The 19,264-nt window shown below is 33.7% G+C and overlaps 1 protein-coding gene and 1 long non-coding RNA gene across 15 annotated transcripts in view; one reads left to right on the plus strand and one right to left on the minus strand.

The window, feature by feature from the left end:
* Nucleotides 1–242: 242 nt before the first annotated feature.
* Nucleotides 243–19,264, minus strand: part of LOC139823301 (antichymotrypsin-2-like) — a 35,810-nt gene continuing 16,788 nt past the window's right edge. The window contains exons 8-9 of one of the 14 annotated variants that reach the window (XR_011734736.1): nt 3,162–3,386; nt 2,555–2,737 (exon numbers count right to left, since the gene is read on the minus strand). Coding sequence is in view for 12 of the 14 variants with exons in the window: in XM_071795707.1 (XP_071651808.1) it covers nt 8,434–8,597 (164 nt within the window). In the remaining 2 variants the exon portion in view is untranslated. The other 13 variants (XR_011734735.1, XM_071795710.1, XM_071795712.1 and 10 more) reach the window with 13 other exon arrangements.
* Nucleotides 5,731–7,471, plus strand: LOC139823317 (uncharacterized). The gene is made up of 2 exons (XR_011734738.1): nt 5,731–5,910; nt 6,537–7,471. It is a non-coding gene; the product is annotated as an uncharacterized lncRNA (long non-coding RNA).

Below are 19,264 nucleotides of genomic sequence, written 5' to 3' on the forward strand. Positions count from 1 at the left end.
TGAATAAAATCAGTCGTAATAACTTGTCATTTATGAGTTGTCAAAACGTGATTCTCACGCCGACAGTTACTCTCGCAGTATGAATTGAGCCAAGCGAGAGAACCAATCGGCATCGCGGAAAAGCAAGAACAATTCAATCTTAATATTAATGGATAATTGAAATTTTACCAGACGAGCCAATAAAAATCATTGCAATGAGAGGATTGAGGTTTCAATAATGACCGGTACAACAAAACTAGTGATTATTCATGCCATACTTATTTTTAATATCTTTGTTCATTACATTTCTGTTTTGCTTACATACGTAACGCACAGAAATAATCACGAACAATATACGTGGTAAATGTTATAAATGCATAAAAATATGCGCATAAAAAGTTATCAAGCTGCACAATTTATATTAATTATATATAAATACGTATCTCTTTTCTTGTTCTCCTGTTAAATTTGCTTTAGTGAGGTAGTTAAAATTTCAGCAGCATCCCTTGAGAGACTCAGTATTCAGGATTAATAACATTTCCAAAGAAAAGCGGTATCACTTCGCGAACGCCCTTTTCTCCCTTCGAGGAAGTCTTTACTATAGTATACACAAATGGATGGTCTATTTCGAGTTCCTCCTCCTCGTAAAGAGCGAAAGCCTGTACCACAACACCTGTAACATAATTATTATAAAACATCGGAGAAATGTATCATCAAATCCGATCAAATCCTTCTATCTGCGAGACTCCATGCGGAGATAGACGGACTCGATATATCTCTTCTACCAGTATTTGGCATTTCAATTTTAACGTATATTAGACATTATCCATATATTACAGATAATGTCTAATATATTTACTATTAAAATGTCTTGTGCAATATTAGCAATCTTAAAAGAACACATTCAATGGTAATATTTTAATACTTCACACGTGACAAGCACAACACATATTAAGGCGTAGTGCGTTAACTACAACTCAAATGAAACACAGTACAAGTTACAAAAAAAAGCTGTTTATGCTTTGGGCAATACGAAAAGTGCATGCCAAAGGTGATCGTATTGATAAGTAGATTGATCTTCGATCTCGTATAACATTTCAAGGTTCGTCTCTCTTTTTTTCCTTTATACAAGACCTTCACATATCAGAATCGTAATTCTGTCATTTGCAACATCTCAAATCTTACACCGCTATTTACAGTATAGGAAATTGTTTTTTATAATCATATAACATCCGTATAAAATTAATTATCTTTCTGAGACGATTATTGCGGTTGCATTCTTAAACATTAAATGAATGTTTAAGGGAATATATCTGAGGTAACAGAAATGAACATAATGATGATATTATGTGAGAGATCGCGAAAAAGTGCATTGAAATATTATAAATTATAATTATTATTATAATTATTATAGAATCCTTTATATTCTTTGAAAGATGTGGTTCAAGATTACATCATTTATATTTTACACAAAACTCCGTTACGTGATTATTGCGTGCTTGGGTGGTTTTAAAGCATTAAGAAACGCGAATTTTAATGAGCTTTTATTAATTCTCTGATAAAATATTGAAATACAAATTTGAAAAGTCCAAAAGTGGAACGTGGAACGATCACAACGCTTATTACGAATTTCAACGTAACTCTTTTCGCGTCAGGATGCAAGAAACGTTAAACGAAACATTGCATCGCCAACTACCGCAATCATTCATTAATTTATCGATTATTTCAGGCCGTTGATTCGATCTCCAAATTATCGGACTAATTCAATTTGGTGACGAATCCGATGAACAGCGTTATATAAGATTCTTCTTGCGGTTTCGAGTTAATGACACCATAGACGAATGGACGATCGATATGAAACTCCTCGGGATCCTGGGCGGGGACAAGAATTGAATAATTCACCATCTCGACTTCTGAAACAAATCATCGATTCCCGTAAGACATATGTATATTTCCACTTTATTTTTCCGACATGTTTTGCTCCGAGCCTCGTGTTTTAAGCATGCTTCTGTCTCCTGCTGTATGTGATAGAACGCGCGAAGTAAATTGCTGTCTCATGCTGCATGCTCCATTTTATTTGTATAAAGTTAGTTACTTTATAAAGAGAGTTGAACAGACGGAGGGACTCTTTGTAGAAAATTAAAGAATTATACGGAGGACACACTACAGGATCATGCTGAAACGTGTGCGACAATCAGGACAATTAATTGCTTTAATATGATTTAATTTTGTTCGGTACCGCTTGAGTTTTTATTTCCGTCTCATATTATTTTGTCTTTTATTACAGTGTCATTGCTTGAACTATAGTCGTCGCACAAATCGCATGTTTTTTCATTCATAAATATTTGACAATTTTGTAAACGCGCTTCCTCCATCTAGAAGGAGTAATCACTCAGAAATATATTATATTCAAAAATTAAATTGTATATCACATGTGGTTGAATAATTGGAGGAAAATAACATAGCTCGAGTCAGGCATTACTGTTATTTATTATCACTCACAATACATACCAAAAGTTCTTTTTTAATTATTAGATTTGTACCGCGAGCTTCATACTTTTCAAATAAACACCACTTTAAATTGCACCTGCTATTTATTATTAAACAGTAGGTTCGATAACATGTCCAATGAACAGATTTACAACGTTATTTTCGGTTTCAAGGTTTGACTTGACGATGCTGTAGAGGAACGGACGATTCACTTTAAATTCCAGCGGAAGTGCGGGGATGGCAATAGAAACTGGCATTATTCCGATTACTGAAACAATCATTCATTTATGCTGTAAAATCTTCCGTCATCGATTTGGCTCCAACACGTAAGTGTATTCACGAAGTCCTGCTGCTTCACATGCAACATTGCTACATGTATGGAACTATGTCATGCGTCGCTTATGTCTGATAATGACGAGACGTCGAGATGGACCTGTGTTATACCGGCGTGAAATGCGATTACTTTTGTAATTAATTCGATGAAGGTAATTTACTTTCGGTAGAAGACTTGAACATATTCGGACCTAAAAATGACGGCACACAAATTGTTAGTCGACTCATTATAAACTCCCTTTAAGCAACAGTTTCACGCAAAATTATACTGGAATGTAAAAATATTGCACATCATCGTTCGTATATATTAATAATAAAAATAAACGACGCAATGTACATCAACTGTTAATAGTGTTTACAGTGGACTGCATTTGCTACGAAGCAAATAGCGAGGCCGCTTCCCCTTGCTGATTTCTCGCCTCTTCAAATTTCAGGTTGAACGCATTGTCCAAAAAAAAGTGGGACTATATCAAAGGAATTTGTTGCTGTGTTTGCGACATGTTTGACGATGCTATACGCGAATGGACGATCTATCAAAAAGTTATCGCCGGTCCATATCCGTGCGGATCGCTGATAGGTGATAACTGAAACAAATCGTTGGACAACGCGATGTAATACTTGCTGGCTTGATCGTTGATGCATTCGTCTTATTGTTAGCCATAACACGATTTTAGTCACAAAGCGATTTGTTTCACAAACACTCGTTTACATGCAGCATTAATAAATTTCAACCTTACAATACTAGCAATTCGTAAGTAATATAAATATTTTTTAGATCTGTTTTTTTACTTCTCTCAGTGCAATGTTTTATTTCCATTACATATCTTCCCTTCGACTCGTTTAATTAAATATTCATACCGATGCTTGATGTTGTTGATTTATTTTAAATTTAATCGTTCTCGTTTATTTCTTTTTAAAAATTTAATTGAAGTTATGAAGCTAAAAGATAGACACACTTAAATGTCAGCAGTCAAGTTCAAAGATTTTGGAGAACTTTGTTATTAAAATTATCAGAAAATTATTGCAACAAAGCACTCGCAGAATATTTGAGTTGACTATTTAATAATGCTAATATTAAAGTCAGGAAATACTCCCAAGAAGATATGGATGTCATTACATATTATTGCGGATTGAGGACATATCCGTAAAAGAGCGATAAGAAACTAGGCGCTTCCTCGGAACTGACTAAATTGACGATATTATAGAAAAATGGACGATCGATCATGAGGTCTTGAGTTTCCTGAATTATTTTGAAGACCAACTTCATTCCTGGAACATATTAGGATACATGTAGCATTTATACACGATAAAAATAGATTCTCATTGACTTTCGTTTATTGCATATGCAAAAATAAAATTATATAGAATTAAAAAAGTACGTAATTGTTAAATATAAAGTAATAAAACCCGAGACAAAAGACACATGTTCCAGTGCAAAATAAACTTTAGGAAAGAGAGATCTTTAAAAAATATAGAATTGTGTGCGAAAGAAGATACAAAAATTATGATGGAATAAAAATTCATACAAAAAATTGCTTGGAAATACATGTCAAAGGAAGAGATACATAGCGAGTTTATTTGGAATTAAACCTAAAGTAAATTAAATCTTTCCCGAATTGTTTCATTACTTGATCTTAATTATGCGCAAAGAGATATTAGCGAATATCAGATATTTGTTACAATTATGCATAAAATCAGCGAGTAATGTTTTTGTTACTCTTACTACTTGCTATTTGAATATCCTCTATTCGCAATGTGAAACGCAAGTGTGAGAATTGAAAAAAATGTTTTCCTTTTTGTTCAGTCTTTACAAAGATGTAAAATAAATAGCGATAAAATTATATTTTTCTCACGCAATACATGAGATTTTGTAATTCGATATAAGAGAGAATGTCCATCACATTTTTTTGATTAATAACTACATCTCCAACTTTATTTCTCACGTACATATAATTACCTTAAATATTTGCATATTTTACATTATGCGTAACTTTACGTATGGTTGTTTAGTTTATATTTGCTTCGTTATTGAACATTTTATTTAATTTTAATTGTTAGTTCCTACATTTCTATACGTTATTAAGTAATTAATTGAGTTCATTTGGATGATTCAGGCGTAAAAATCCGTCCAGTGAATAAAGTTAATGGATCAGTTTCAATGCCACACTGTGTTGCGATAGCATATAAAAATGGGCGATTAACCGAAAACTCTTCGGATCTTCGAGGTGAGATTTTCGTTAGGAATCCTGAAACTATCATATTATATTTATTTATATTTGTATTTATTATACATAATATTATGCATGCAATAGATATCTTATAATTCTTAACTCTTTGTTCAAACTCATTTATTTATACTGTAATATCATATATGCTAAACGTATACCTATATTGTAAAGAGAATAATAAAACAAATTAAGTAGAAGTTGTACGCGCGTAAGAAACTGAATGTGTAGATCAATGTCGAGCACGGAGAATAAGTACATAGTATAATAAAAAGAGAGACTATATTAATCTATTTAAAAGAAGATATTCGAGTTAGTCGCGTGTATAAAAGCGTTTTAATACAGAGTGTTTTGTATTTATATTGTTACGAAGATTAAAATGTCGACAGTATTAATATAACAGGAATGTGCACATAATTTTGAGTGCGTGTAAGGCACATATGAATCATTACGTATGGCGTCATTTGGTCTACATATGGCGACTGGCCAGTGAATGTTATAATTGTAATGCTGGGATCAGTCGACGCAATACATGATTAATTTCGTAACCCGTTATATTTCAGGCTTAGCAACGATTCCGGAAAACAGTGTTATGGTGCGACGACTTCCAGATTCTTGGGTTTGATCAACTTTCACGATCGAGTAATGGAACGGATGATCGATATAGATTTCTTCCTCCCATACCAAAGACAACGTTTCTATGACTATCCCTGAAAGAAAAGTGTCGCTGATGGAGGCAGGAATCCTTTTTGCGTTGTTAAACATAGATATCATCAACCAAATCGTTCGTCATCACAAATCATTCTCATGACTGACAATTTTATATTATCTTTTATAAAGTAGTAAAAAGCAAAGAGAGAGACAAACATCATGTGTCGAAATGGTATGAACGAAGATAATGCATTTTAGTCGAAAGCCTTTAGATATTTTACACTTCGATACAGAAAGATTCGCTATAACATTTAATTAACTGATGGTGGGGAGAAAACGAGTGCGATTAAAAACAAATTTTAACTATATGCACATACATATATTCAAGATTCTGGTTATTATACACATGCAAAATATTGACGACATGCAATACACATACCGCGTACTGTATATATAAACCGCATATGTATTATTATTTTTATTTGATACTACATTAACGTTAATCATCATAACGTTAATGCAGCAAAATAGAAAATGCAACATGTATATGTGGAGGGGTAAAAGCTGTAGTGGTGTAAGTCAAATTTTTTTAAATATTGACTTACATCACTGTGGCTTTTACTCCTCCATATATATATATATATATATATATATATATATATATATATATATTGCAGTATACATTCGGACAAAGCAAATAAGCGCGAACAAACGCGAACGAACAACTTCAATGAGCGTGAATGGCGAGTTCGCGAGTAGCAGCTACTAGTATATAAATATTTAATACATATATCGATATTAAAACTAAGAGTAAAAAGACGAGTGAAAATAAACGATCATACACCGATTACATTATAGATTATGAATGAATCCGTTAAACAATGTGACTACGTCTGTGGACTTTCCGTCTGTCTTGACGATACGATACACGAATGGATGATCGATCGAGAATTTTTCCAGCGGCGTGATCGAGATTGCCGAGATTTTGTCCACGACGATCGCTGAAACACACGATTGATTATGACATGCGACTCACTTCCCTCGTCCGCTCGTATCGCAAAATTGTGGAGCAGAAATATAACATGCAAACGCAATGCTACGTAAATACATCACCGCGCTACTGCAAGAGGAAAATGTAAAGTCTGGACGCAGAGTAGCAAGTAAGAAAATTAGAAAAGAATAAAACAGAAACGTTACGACGCACAGAGATATCAGGGCAAAGAGACAAGATGCAACAAAGGCTTAACACGGTCTCAGCTTTTTATTGCAAACCTCGTGTCGACTATCGGGATCGTCGCCTTTTGGGAGGACTTCGAAGATGCGTAAGATGGATAATCAACTTTTCAGTCGGCTGCTAAATAGCTTCTTTTGTATAGAATCAATTAATATCTACTAAATTTCAAGAGAGAACGCAATAAATTGGAATTGTACAAAGAAACAAGGCCACATATGAGTAATTCAATTTTATTATAAACGTATCACTTTACTCGCTGATTCCTAATCTAACAAAACGTTCTCAGCAAGAAAGAAATTAGAAGATGCGTTTATAAATCGGTAATATGCCCGGCACACACAAGCAATTGCACCATGTCGATTTCGATCGCGTTGCACTGTACTGATGACATTATAGAAAAATGAATGGTCGATTTATATTTCTTCTAATATTTAAATTAGATTTATTGTTTGACTTGGTGAACGACTCGATGTGATAGCTCGTAAGGCGATCATGTTTTATATATTTTGATTGGAAACGTTTATTCGTGATTAATAGATAAGGATTGATTAAAAAAGTGGATCAATTGTCATATTATTTCCGTATATTTCAATGCCAAGCTTTTAATATATTAATATTTCTTATTTATCGCAATAGTACACAGACTAGATTCGACCAAATTATGTAAAACGTAAATAGAGATTAAATAATTTTCATTCCTTTGGTTCTTGCACAGGTACACATATAATACATTATTCTTTTATATCAATGTAAAAACAGTGGATAAAAAAAAGATTTGAACACTCCATCTCTTTTGGAACAATTTTACACGAGAAAGAAGAATATTACTGTAAAGCACAAATATATTTCTATTAAAATACATATCAATTTTTGTTTGTAATACATGAAGTGCATACTTTTCACTTTACAGTAACACTTTCGCATAAAATTATCCTGAATGACGGCGTGTTTAAATATAATTTTATTATCTATTGTTTTTTACATCCGTCAATTAAGCTATCCGAAAAGTCGTCGATACTTTTCCACGAATAGAAAAATAATATGCATATTCGTCACGTGACATATTTGAATAAAAACAAGATAAACACTTAATAAACTATAAACGCATACATACGTACAGGTGGTTGATAAATTATTATAAATTTCTTTCAAAGGTATTGAAAAAAAATATGTTTAGACCTGAAAAAGGAAAATTATATCTAATATAATATTCAAACATAACGTATCTATATAACGACACTAAAAAGTGATCACAAACGAGAGAATATGATTATTTATATCAATATTAATAAAAATAATTTTACATTCTTTTAAAAAAATTCTCGTATTATTTATAATTAAGATTCAAAGACAGAAAAAGGTACGGCACAAATATGTCAAGAATAATTGATAAAAAAACAAATATATAATTTTAAGAAAAAATACCGAAATGATTCGTGACGTAAAATCTTACTTTTTGTCAAGATGCAGATCACAAACCAAGCATGTATCGATATGCATGACGTTTTATTTATTGTGCCTTTATTTATTGTAAGTCGGTACGGTAACTGTTCCGGTAAACAACTGCACGGTGTCATCGTTTCCATTCTCCTGATGCTGAAGAACCTTGACAATACTATAAACGAACGGACGATCAATATTCACATTAATCGTTATCGTCAGACAGCGCATTTCGATGTCCACTCCTGGAAACAGATTATCGGATTGTTCGTGGGAATCGCGGCGAAATAAGGGTCGCGATTATAAGTCCTTATTCGCTTCCGTGGCACGATAAAAGGCATTAATATGCGTCCTGTTAAACTACAATGAGACGAAAGATGCGATGCCTAGCCTACATCTAGTGTGCATTACCGTGAGCATCGTGATAGTTTCATCTACTTTCTCTTATATCTCTTTCGGTGTTTTCTCTCGAGTTTCGAAAAACAACTACGTTGTGCCAATTTCGTGTAAAGATTTACGAGATGCTTCAAGCCGCACAATTCTCTTTCAATTCAGATATCAAAGATAATGTTGAGATAAACATGCTTGTTGTGATAAAATTTCAGTGATTAACAGTAATTAATTATTCGATATTGAGAATTAAAGTTTCTTTAGCAAATGAAATCTAAAAAAATTTTTTTAACAGAACCTTGTTTTTTTAGTCTATTTTAATAAAAATTTATATTATATATATATATATATATATATATATATATATATATACATATATATAATTTTTCTATATATTTCTCTATATTAAAAATGTTAAGAAAAAAATTTATTTTTAGAGTTTATGACTAAAAAGACATTTTTAATACACCCAATGTATTTTATAGAGAAATCGAATATAATAATTCTATTAAAGAATCTTTGCAATATAAAAAAAATTAATGAATAAAAAGACTATCTGTAATAAAAGCACCGTACGTAACGCACACTTGCCAAAAGCGGGCGTTTAAACTATCATACAGATGATGTGATAGGAGACATTTAAAATGAGACTGAAAAATGCGAGATCTGAAATGCTTAATATTTTATTAATAACTTCTTAAAAAAATGCAAAATTCAACAATATAATAAAGAAACACGCAGTAAGAAAATATTCAAACAAATCAATGGTTAACCTGGTGCAAGCGAATGTTAAATGAACTTAACAGTTAAGTGAAGTTAAACAAATTATTCACTCCCAGTGCTCTAACGTTGTTATCTATTACTTTCTGTGAAGCCAGTTATAAATTTTGCATGATATTTCATTCTCTCGATTTCCAGGATGACTGTCGATTTGTTTGAATGGAATTTTTTTTTCTCTTCTCGATACGGCGCGATCTAAGAGAGCTGCATTCATTTATGTATTAAGCTGTATTAAGTATCATATCGGATTATATTGTGTCGTAACATCAATCTCGAGATATATTAAGGGCTCGCTGAAGGTTCAACGACGAATCCGACGAAGAGCGGAACTACGTTGTGTTTAATGGCGTAGTAGAAGGGTCTATCGGCGTTGAAGATTAGCGGCTCGAATGAATGAGCTGACAGTCCAGGTAAGACATGTACATCTATAAAAAAATCACAGGACCAAATCATACGGACGTGTCGACCCACATACGTTTCCGCGTAAGTCTCGATCGAAGCGATTTTGTTAGAGCACGATCGACGCCAAATTCTTCCGTTTCCATGGGACTTTCGAGCAACAGAAAGTTGAAAGATGCGACCAAAACTGTTTTCGTCACGTTGCACGTTGAAAATATCGCGAGGGAGAAACTTTATCGATCCAGAAGTACAGAGTACTAGAAAATTAGAAGCGACAGCTACGTAACGATATTTTTGTTCATCTCATATTAATATATCTGTTGTTCGATAGCGCGCATGTGTGATGTCCATGTATAAAATCATGTAATTTTTTTGATAAAGTGAAATTAAGTTGTTACGCTTTTTGTGGTAGTTTAATTTTATTTTTTATATCTTACGGTAACGCAGAGTAACGCAACGTAGTATAATATATATAGAACGCAATGCATTTAGCATAAGCGAGACAAAGACGAGCGTACGCACGGAGTGGGAGCGGACGGACGGCCCAGTCAGTGATTTAGTTAACTAATAAAGGCCATTGCACGTAACAAGATTTTAGTCATAATCGTAAGACCGTAAGAAAATAGACCAATCACACTCGGTTATTCTTCGAGCTCAAGGAGAATAATCGACTGTGATTGGTCTATTTTCTTACGGCCTTACGATTATTACTAAAACTTTGTTACGTGCAATGGCCTTAAGGCCCACCCAGATAGCACAGCTGATCTTTATGAGTTCAAAAAGATCTGAATCTGATCTTTATGAATTCATAATGATCAACTGTGCTATCTGGGCAGTTTCACAAGTGTCGGTTAACTTTTAACCTTAGATTAACTTACTCTCTGTCTCTTTCTAAGGGGGACGTTAGAAGGAGACAAAGAGTGAGTTAATCTAAGGTTAAACGTTAACCGACACTTGTAAAACTGGGCCTAATAGTTAAATCATATGTCTATCTTTGTCTCATGTAAAGGATAAACAAAGACATATATATGATTTAACTATTAGTTAGTTTACCAACAGGTTGGAACAATCGGGCCTTAAGGCTCCTGGGTAGTCACCGCGGCCATATTGGATTCTTACTATATCGAGGCGAGGAAAACACCCAATTTTGTAGTGCATGCCATTTTCAAATAAAAAAGACATTTCAATAAAACATCACTATAGATCGTTTCAGAACACTTCCGAAATTGGCCGAAAACTACCCTTTTCCCTCGACAATAAACAAACAGCCATAAAACGAAGCCTATAAACATCCGGGAAAAACAGCCGTTTAACGACTATCGAAAGAAGGTGAAAACGTTCCTTCCGCATGCAAATCTTACTTTTCGCCCAATTTTACGACTTTCACGAATATGTTAAACGTTAGAGCACAAGCACAGAGCGAATAATAAAGAAATAGCATGCACAACAAAATAAGTCGTCAATATGTCACAAAGGACAGAATTCTCCTTTGGAGAGAGTTCTGATTTCTGCCGCGACGGTACGTCGTCACCGTCAACGCAGAGTTCTCGGCTCAGGGACCAGGAGCCTTAAATGTAGTAAATGATTTATATTATTTAAAAAAATTTATAAGGCAAAAATGTATTTATTGTTTGCCATGTTTCGTAGTTGTGGAGAACCATGTGGAAGATTGCCGCAAAACACAATAGGGATATGCATAGAATTAACTTTGCATATTTGGTCTCTTATGTAATTTAATTTGTTTTTTATTTTATATATATTAAATTACATCAATTTTAATCATTACAGTTATAAGCATTTTTAGACAAAGAATGATTTTTGTTTTACGGTAAAAACAGTAATGCGCGTGCCACTTCGCAAATCGACGCGTTATTTATTCTTCGAAACGCTATTGCGAAACGAGAAACGGAGTTATTGCGATAAACGAGAGCCCGTATATTGTATATTTTAAAAATTCCTACGGGGTAAAATATATGTACGTATAACGAAAAATTCTCTCCGTGTAGAACATCTTGTAACGAGTTGTATTGCAGAGATAAGAAGCAATACGGGAATAGTACAATTACTGACGAAGGGAGAAGCGAGAAATGAGAAGGGATCGGAGAAAGGAGAAAGTTGGAAAGTAAAAAAAAAGACTAAAGAATCTCTTAGAATTGAAATAATAACAACAGGGTAACAGTAAGAAATGAGCGTAGTGATAGAAAATACAAGAAACATCTATCTATCTATAATTATTTTCAAATTAATGAGAAAGTGCGAGATACTACGCGAATCGCGGTAACGAAAAGCTGGTAATGTATCTATTATTTTATTATCGACCATTATGTTCGATAAAATCTGCAATTTCAAAATATATCGGGCTGTATTGCGCGTGCGATTCCAAATTTCGATGTGTTTCCGCGCGGTTTATTGTGCCGTAATATTCGACGCCGCGCCGACTTGACTCGCGTTGTACCGGGTGGGGGTAAAGTTACCGACGCTGTGACCCGAGGGCTCAGTGTGTGTGTGTGTGCGTCGGAAGGTGGCGGGTATGGAACACGCATCGACCGCGAGTCGAGGTGTCGCGACGCGTTTAATTAGCGAGGGCACGATTAACCCGGTGTCTCGGTACCTTTGAACCTCTGGCATCCTCGCGTAATCTCGGCGTTCGTGCGTCGACGGACACGTCGAGACGCGCGCATCCCGCGAGATTTATTAGATCGAAGTGTGTCGCGCGATCCCGTCGACGCGGACGGAGCGGCGATCGTGGTTTCCGACGCCGCGCCGCGCTGTACTCCGCTGAGTTTAACCCGGGGAAGTGTTTGGTTCGCTCGTTTTGCGGTGTGAGACAACGATCGCGAAAGAACGCGATGGAAACGCGTGTCGCTCGTCGTTCGAATCGAATTACGGGGACGCGAGAGAGCACGGCTCGAGCGCAAGCGTCGCGGCGTCGGCGTCGTCGGCGTCGTCGCGATGGATGACGCGTGAAGTTAGCCGCGCGACATTCGAATTCCCTTCCTCGCCCGAAAGAGAAAGGCTTTCTCCTCGCATTGACTTGTGGAACGTCGCGGGTATCCCGTGGCCTTGTACATACGATCTTGAATTTCATTCTGTCGCGATGCGGCACGCGGATTGTACGATTAACGTCGGGAGTGACGTGTAAAATGACGCGCGATCGTTGTAATATCTCGGTAATTAGCACGCGCGATCGTAATTAGCCTCGTTCGGGGCTAGCGGGGGTGAGTGTTGTGTAAGTGCAATGAAGGAATCCGAGGGGAGGAAGAGGCCTATAGGAGGCATCGGGCGACAGCGGAGCAACCCTGAGGTGAGTGTGTGTGATTTATTATTTATACATTTTTATGTATTTTTATTTCGCGGAATTGATCGTTTATCTCTATGACGGCATATTCTACGCACCATTTTGTATCATTGTACAATATAACGCGTATAAAATATTTTCAATTTTTGCTACTTCAGACATTCAATAAGGTGTTTATATTTGGAACATATTTTTTCAATACGTCTGAGATTTATGATTACTTAAATTATTCAAAAACTATATATATGTATTAGCTTTTATTTGTTGAATTTCATAAAAGATTGCACCTCAGAAAAATAAGCTAAACGTCAAGAATAAAAAAAAATCTTTTAGACATTACATAATTATCTTATTAAATACCTGAAACCCCAGATAAGAAATCTAATCGCTCGCAATAATTATTTCTTAAAGGATGAATTTTTTGGAACCTTGTTATAATTTGAGTATATTTCTGTTTTACAGTTCGACGAACTTTGCAACTCCGCTGCTGCGCATCGTGTCGGTGAGTTAAATTAACCCTTATTTCAATTTGAGATTTTGAATTTGTGAAAATTGAAAAATGCATGTTAGACATGCATAGAAAATGTGCATGTATCAAAGAAAAGAATAGAAAAAAGTCTTGAATAAATATCTCATTCAAAATATGGATGTATTGTTTCAAAATGAACGGGCTATATAGGATAGATGTTAAATCGGTATATTCAATCCTGTATATCTAATTATAAAAATATATATCAATTTATTGTATGCATACGAGAATGCGCACGGAAGAAAAATCCAACAAGCTAATTTTATTCCAATCTTTAGCCCATCCATCAATAATCGATTTTTTGTATCATTTAAAATAAATTATACCAGATGTCATGATAGAGTGAAATCAGATGACGTGGACAATAGACAATAGCTTTAATTAAGCTTAAATAGTATATTCTGGACTTTATGTTAATAATTCGATTTTATAAAAAAAAAGTACACATTGGATGTGTGAATTGTATATTTTTTAGTATTAATATTTGAATGATTAAAATTGTCGCATCCGATTAAACCGATCGTTCGACGTTATGATGAAAGAAGTTTTTTTTTGTATGAAACTGATTGCAGAAAAGACAGATCGTTTTTGTAATAGAAAACATCTCTGTCAATAATGATAACGATTTCCTTTATTGCAAGCATCGTACGTGTATACGAATGTAAAAGTATAAAACTAGCGTTTAGCGATTAACATACGCATTCAGACCAAAAACATAAGAAAAAGACGTAACCCTAAGACACATTAACCGTGACTGCCAATTCTGCTCAATTTTCAAACGCATCTAGACTTTCGGTTCGATCACATGGCCTTGGAATAAAGCTACACTTGGCGATTTGTATTCAATGTAATAGTAGAACGGCAGGTTTACGTCAAATTCTGGTACCGGTCGAAATGAGGAAATGAGCACGGGTCGGACAACTGCAAACAAAATGCAAATTAACCATGTCATATCACCGTCTGAGAAACTTCCGTTGAATCCTTTTCGCTTGTGTGAAACACGAATGTATGGTTTTTCCGCGTCGTTTCTTGCTCATTAATTAATTATTACGCTTACTGCAACGATTTACGGTGAAACAGATGTTAGGAAAGTGGGATATTCAGCGAAGAAAAATTAGGACTCATACTATATCCATTGCTAATATAATATTTTATATTTATTGTAAAATATAATAATCATAATTCGAAACGGTTTCGAGTAAGAAATTAATCAACTCTTTAATGTCGCGTTAATTTCGTATCGCGAATTTGCCACACGCTGAAAAATTCATATGATAATCTTTTCCACATGTTGATAGTTTAATTAATCTATTTCCGGCGCGTTCACGCGACCATCGAATAAAGAAGTATTCAATGGCCGATGCTGGATTTGATAAAAAAATGGTCGATTTATATACACTGGTATACTGATCGAAACACTGGGAGGGAGAGTCACAACTGTGAACAGAATACGAAAAACTGTTTTTTTTTTGCGCGTTTGATTGTTCATGAATTTCAAGATTTTTTTCATTTATGTTCTGTCGCCATTGCTTCGAATTTAATATACGTATGCCTCCTTTTATCGATTGTTCTACAGAAAAATTCTTATAACCATTTAGCGATATGTAATTTAGGAATTCTAAATAAGTACAATTTAAAAAGCAAAGATACATGCTTGTTATTTGCCGATAAACGATGTATGTTAATCGACGATGAATGTTATTTGAGAATAAGATGAGATTATAGAAGTGTCGAAAAATGAACAGAGATTTTTTAATTATATTGTTATAAAAGAGTGACCAGATGCTAAGAATGTCTAGCAAAAACAATAGTCGCAATAAAAATAGAGAGCTTACCGGACGGGAACTTTTTAATTTGAATTTACTAATAAATATTTTAATTAGAATATTAAATTTTTAGATAAGAGATTCTTCACCTCATTGTAAGATTCGTTACATTTTCGATACGTTTCGATACGTGACCGCCGAATAAAGATATGAAAGATACAAACGATGTTTTGTTGTTCAGCTCTGAATACAATAAAACGATCGGCTTATATATATATATACATATATATATATACATATATATATATGTATGTATTATCAACTGCAGAAACCTACGCATTGTCAAACTTAATTTTTAACTTAATATATATTCAGATTTCTTATTAATTATTTTAACATAAGTGTTGTAATTATTTAATTATAAAAGAGAATATACGTAATACGTATAATACTTGGCTCTAAATGATGCTTCCTATTATTCAAATAGTAAAATATTTGCAGATTATACAAATAATTAAGTATTATGAATATATAAATATCGAAATATTTTTGAGACTCTAGAATCTCGTTGTCATAATTAAGATCGAATAAGAATTAAAACCGTTCAATTAAGGCAATATTGACAGTTAAATTTTTAGTTTGACAATATTTTTCGTAAAGTAGTACAAACGATGTTCCCTCGTTATGGCAGATATAATGATAAAATGGTCGACTTATGTCAAATTCTAATGGTTCCCTAATTTTAAATAGGCGACCCAGTTTTTCTGATAGCTGTAAACAGAATATTAAAAAATCTTTATAAATCCTCTTGTTCATTTAAAACTTTTCATGCACGTCATGAACGTAATGTGCTCTGTAAAAGTGTTTCAACTTTTTATATTCGAATGATCATACTGTTAAATACGTGAATACGTATATTATTCGCCGCTAAATAATGCTTCCTCTATTAATCAAATAATAAAACATTACAAAATATACAATACAAATAATTAAGTATTACGAATATACGTAAATATCGAAATGTTTTTGAGATTTTAAAGTCATATTGTTATAATTAGATCAAACAAGAACTAAAAGAACAAGAATTAACAGTATACACGGAGAAAATTTTATAGTAAATATTACTATGGTGTCGCACTAGCTGCGGACTAGCATCGAGGAATTTCAAGGTAAAATACTATAATTATTGTTTTAAAAACGATTAAATAACGTAATTTTTACCATAAACATAGTAATTTAACTTAAAATTCCTCGATGGTCCGCAGCTAGTGCGACACCATAGTAATATTTACTATAAAATTTTCTCCGTGTAAACACAACATCGACAGTAAAATTTTTAGGTTGACATTAATTTTTCGTACAGTACATCTGCTACATTTCTGGCACGCTTATACGACCTTCGAACAAAGATACAAACGTTCCTTCGTTGTGGCGAATATAATAATAAGACGGTCGATTTACGTTAAATTTTACTTTGAAGGAAGAAAGGAACCCGATCTTCGCAGCTGTGAACAGAATATTTAAAACATCTTTATAAAGGATATGTTCCACTTGACGCTCGCAATGCTCTTAGAATTATTTCATGCCTGCACTTTGTCAAATAAGGACAACAAGGACAAATAATAACAAAACAAGTAACTTCCTTCGCCAGTAAATAAAATTCAAAACAACAGTCGTTTCGGAGTTAACTCCATTAATGTGAGATTTAATATATTAATTTGGCCATTTGGGTTGAACAAAAACGACTGTTGTTTTGAAGGACAAATAATGCTCTCGAGTGTTGTGAACACCTAGCTGGAACGCACCTAAATGTTCTTGTTTATTTAAAACTTTTCATGCACGTCATGAACGTATGCTCTGCCAAAGTGTTTCAACTTTTTATATTCGAATGATTATACTGCCAAATACGTATATTACTCGCCGCTAAATAATGCTTCCTCTATTAATCAAATAATAAAACATTACAAATTATACAATACAAATAATTAAATATTACGTAAATATCGAAATGTTTTTGAGATTTTAAAATCATATTGTTATAATTAGATCAAACAAGAACTAAAAGAACAAGAATTAACAGTAGACACAACATCGACAGTAAAATTTTTAGGTTGACAGTATTTTTCGTACAGTACATCTACTACATTTCTGGCACACTTATACGACCTTCGAACAAAGATACAAACGTTCCTCTGTTGTGGTGAATGTAATAATAAAACGGTCGATTTACGTCAAATAATTTCCCTATTACCCCGGGACCACACATATACTTCAGTGTTACTGTGAACAGAATATTTAAAACATCTTTATAAAGGATATGTCACACTTGACGCTCGCAAAGCTCTTAGAATTATTTCATGCCTGCACTTTGTCAAATGCCAAACAAGGACAAATAATAACAAAACAAGTAACTTTCTTCGCCAGTAAATAAAATTCAAAACAACAGTCGTTTTTGTTCAACCCAACTGGCCAAATTAATATATTAAATCTCACATTAATGGAGTTTTATTAAATCTCCATTAATGTGAGATTTAATGTATTAATTTGGCCAGTTGGGTCGAACAAAAACGACTGTTGTTTTGAAGGACAAATAATGCTCTCGAGTGTTGTGAACACCCAGCTGGAACGCACCTAAATGCTCTTGTTTATTTAAAACTTTTATGCACATGATGCATTGATGCACATCACGAACATGCCCTGCCGAAATATATTAACTTTTATTCGAATGATGATACTGCCAAATAATTCTCGTAATTATCTAAACTCGATAAAAGAAAGATAAGTAAATAAACACATATGCAGATGCAGATGCAAATGCAGATGCAGATATTCTGATTCGGCAATTTTATACGGAGTACATATTTCTGGTACATTCACAATTCACATGATCCTCGAACAAAGATACGAACGATATTTTCTCATTATGGCGAGTAATAGTAAAACGATTGATTTATATCGAATATGATTTTTAAGCTGCTATATATAAATATATTTCATAATTATGAACAGAATTAAGAGATTGCTCGCGCGTTATATATTTATTTAAAACTTCTTCAGTTAATTCTTGTCACGAATATATGCTTTATTGAATCTGTCGTTTCAAACGAAATATTTAATTTTATGATCGATTATTCTATCAAATAATCATTTTAATGCCTACTGCATAGTTATGCAGAGAATAAATTGAGATACAAGCACATAAACATGCATGTACATGTACATATATTCACTGATGTACGTATTACTTCACAAACAAACGTAAAGCATTATAGTATTACCATTACACAAATATCTGTGATTTTCTCTAGCTCGTATATATAATTTCTGAAAAATTCGAGACTTTCGAATTATTATAATTTCTAGCGCTAAAAACACTAGCGTATAAACCTATCCTGCTAGTACAAGAACTGTTAAACGAAAATGATCAGCTGATCAATATCGTAGATTTTTCGTTAATCTGCTTGTAATTTTCGATCAATGATGTAGGTATTGATGATTAATGATTTTCACGGAGTAATATTTACGCTTCCGCTTTCACGTAACCCTCGAATAAAGATACGAGCGATACCCCTTCGTTATAACGAATATAGTAATAGAACGGTCGGTTTACGTCGAACACTTCGACTACTGTCACACTGTCAATCCTAATTTCCACAACTGTGAACAGAATATAAGAAAACATTTTTATGCGCGCTTGATTGTTCAAGATTTTTTTATTTATGTTTTTTCGCGATTGCTTTGAGGGTCTGT

The sequence above is a fragment of the Temnothorax longispinosus genome, chromosome 12, assembly GCF_030848805.1.
Source record: "Temnothorax longispinosus isolate EJ_2023e chromosome 12, Tlon_JGU_v1, whole genome shotgun sequence".
Taxonomy (NCBI): domain Eukaryota; kingdom Metazoa; phylum Arthropoda; class Insecta; order Hymenoptera; family Formicidae; genus Temnothorax; species Temnothorax longispinosus.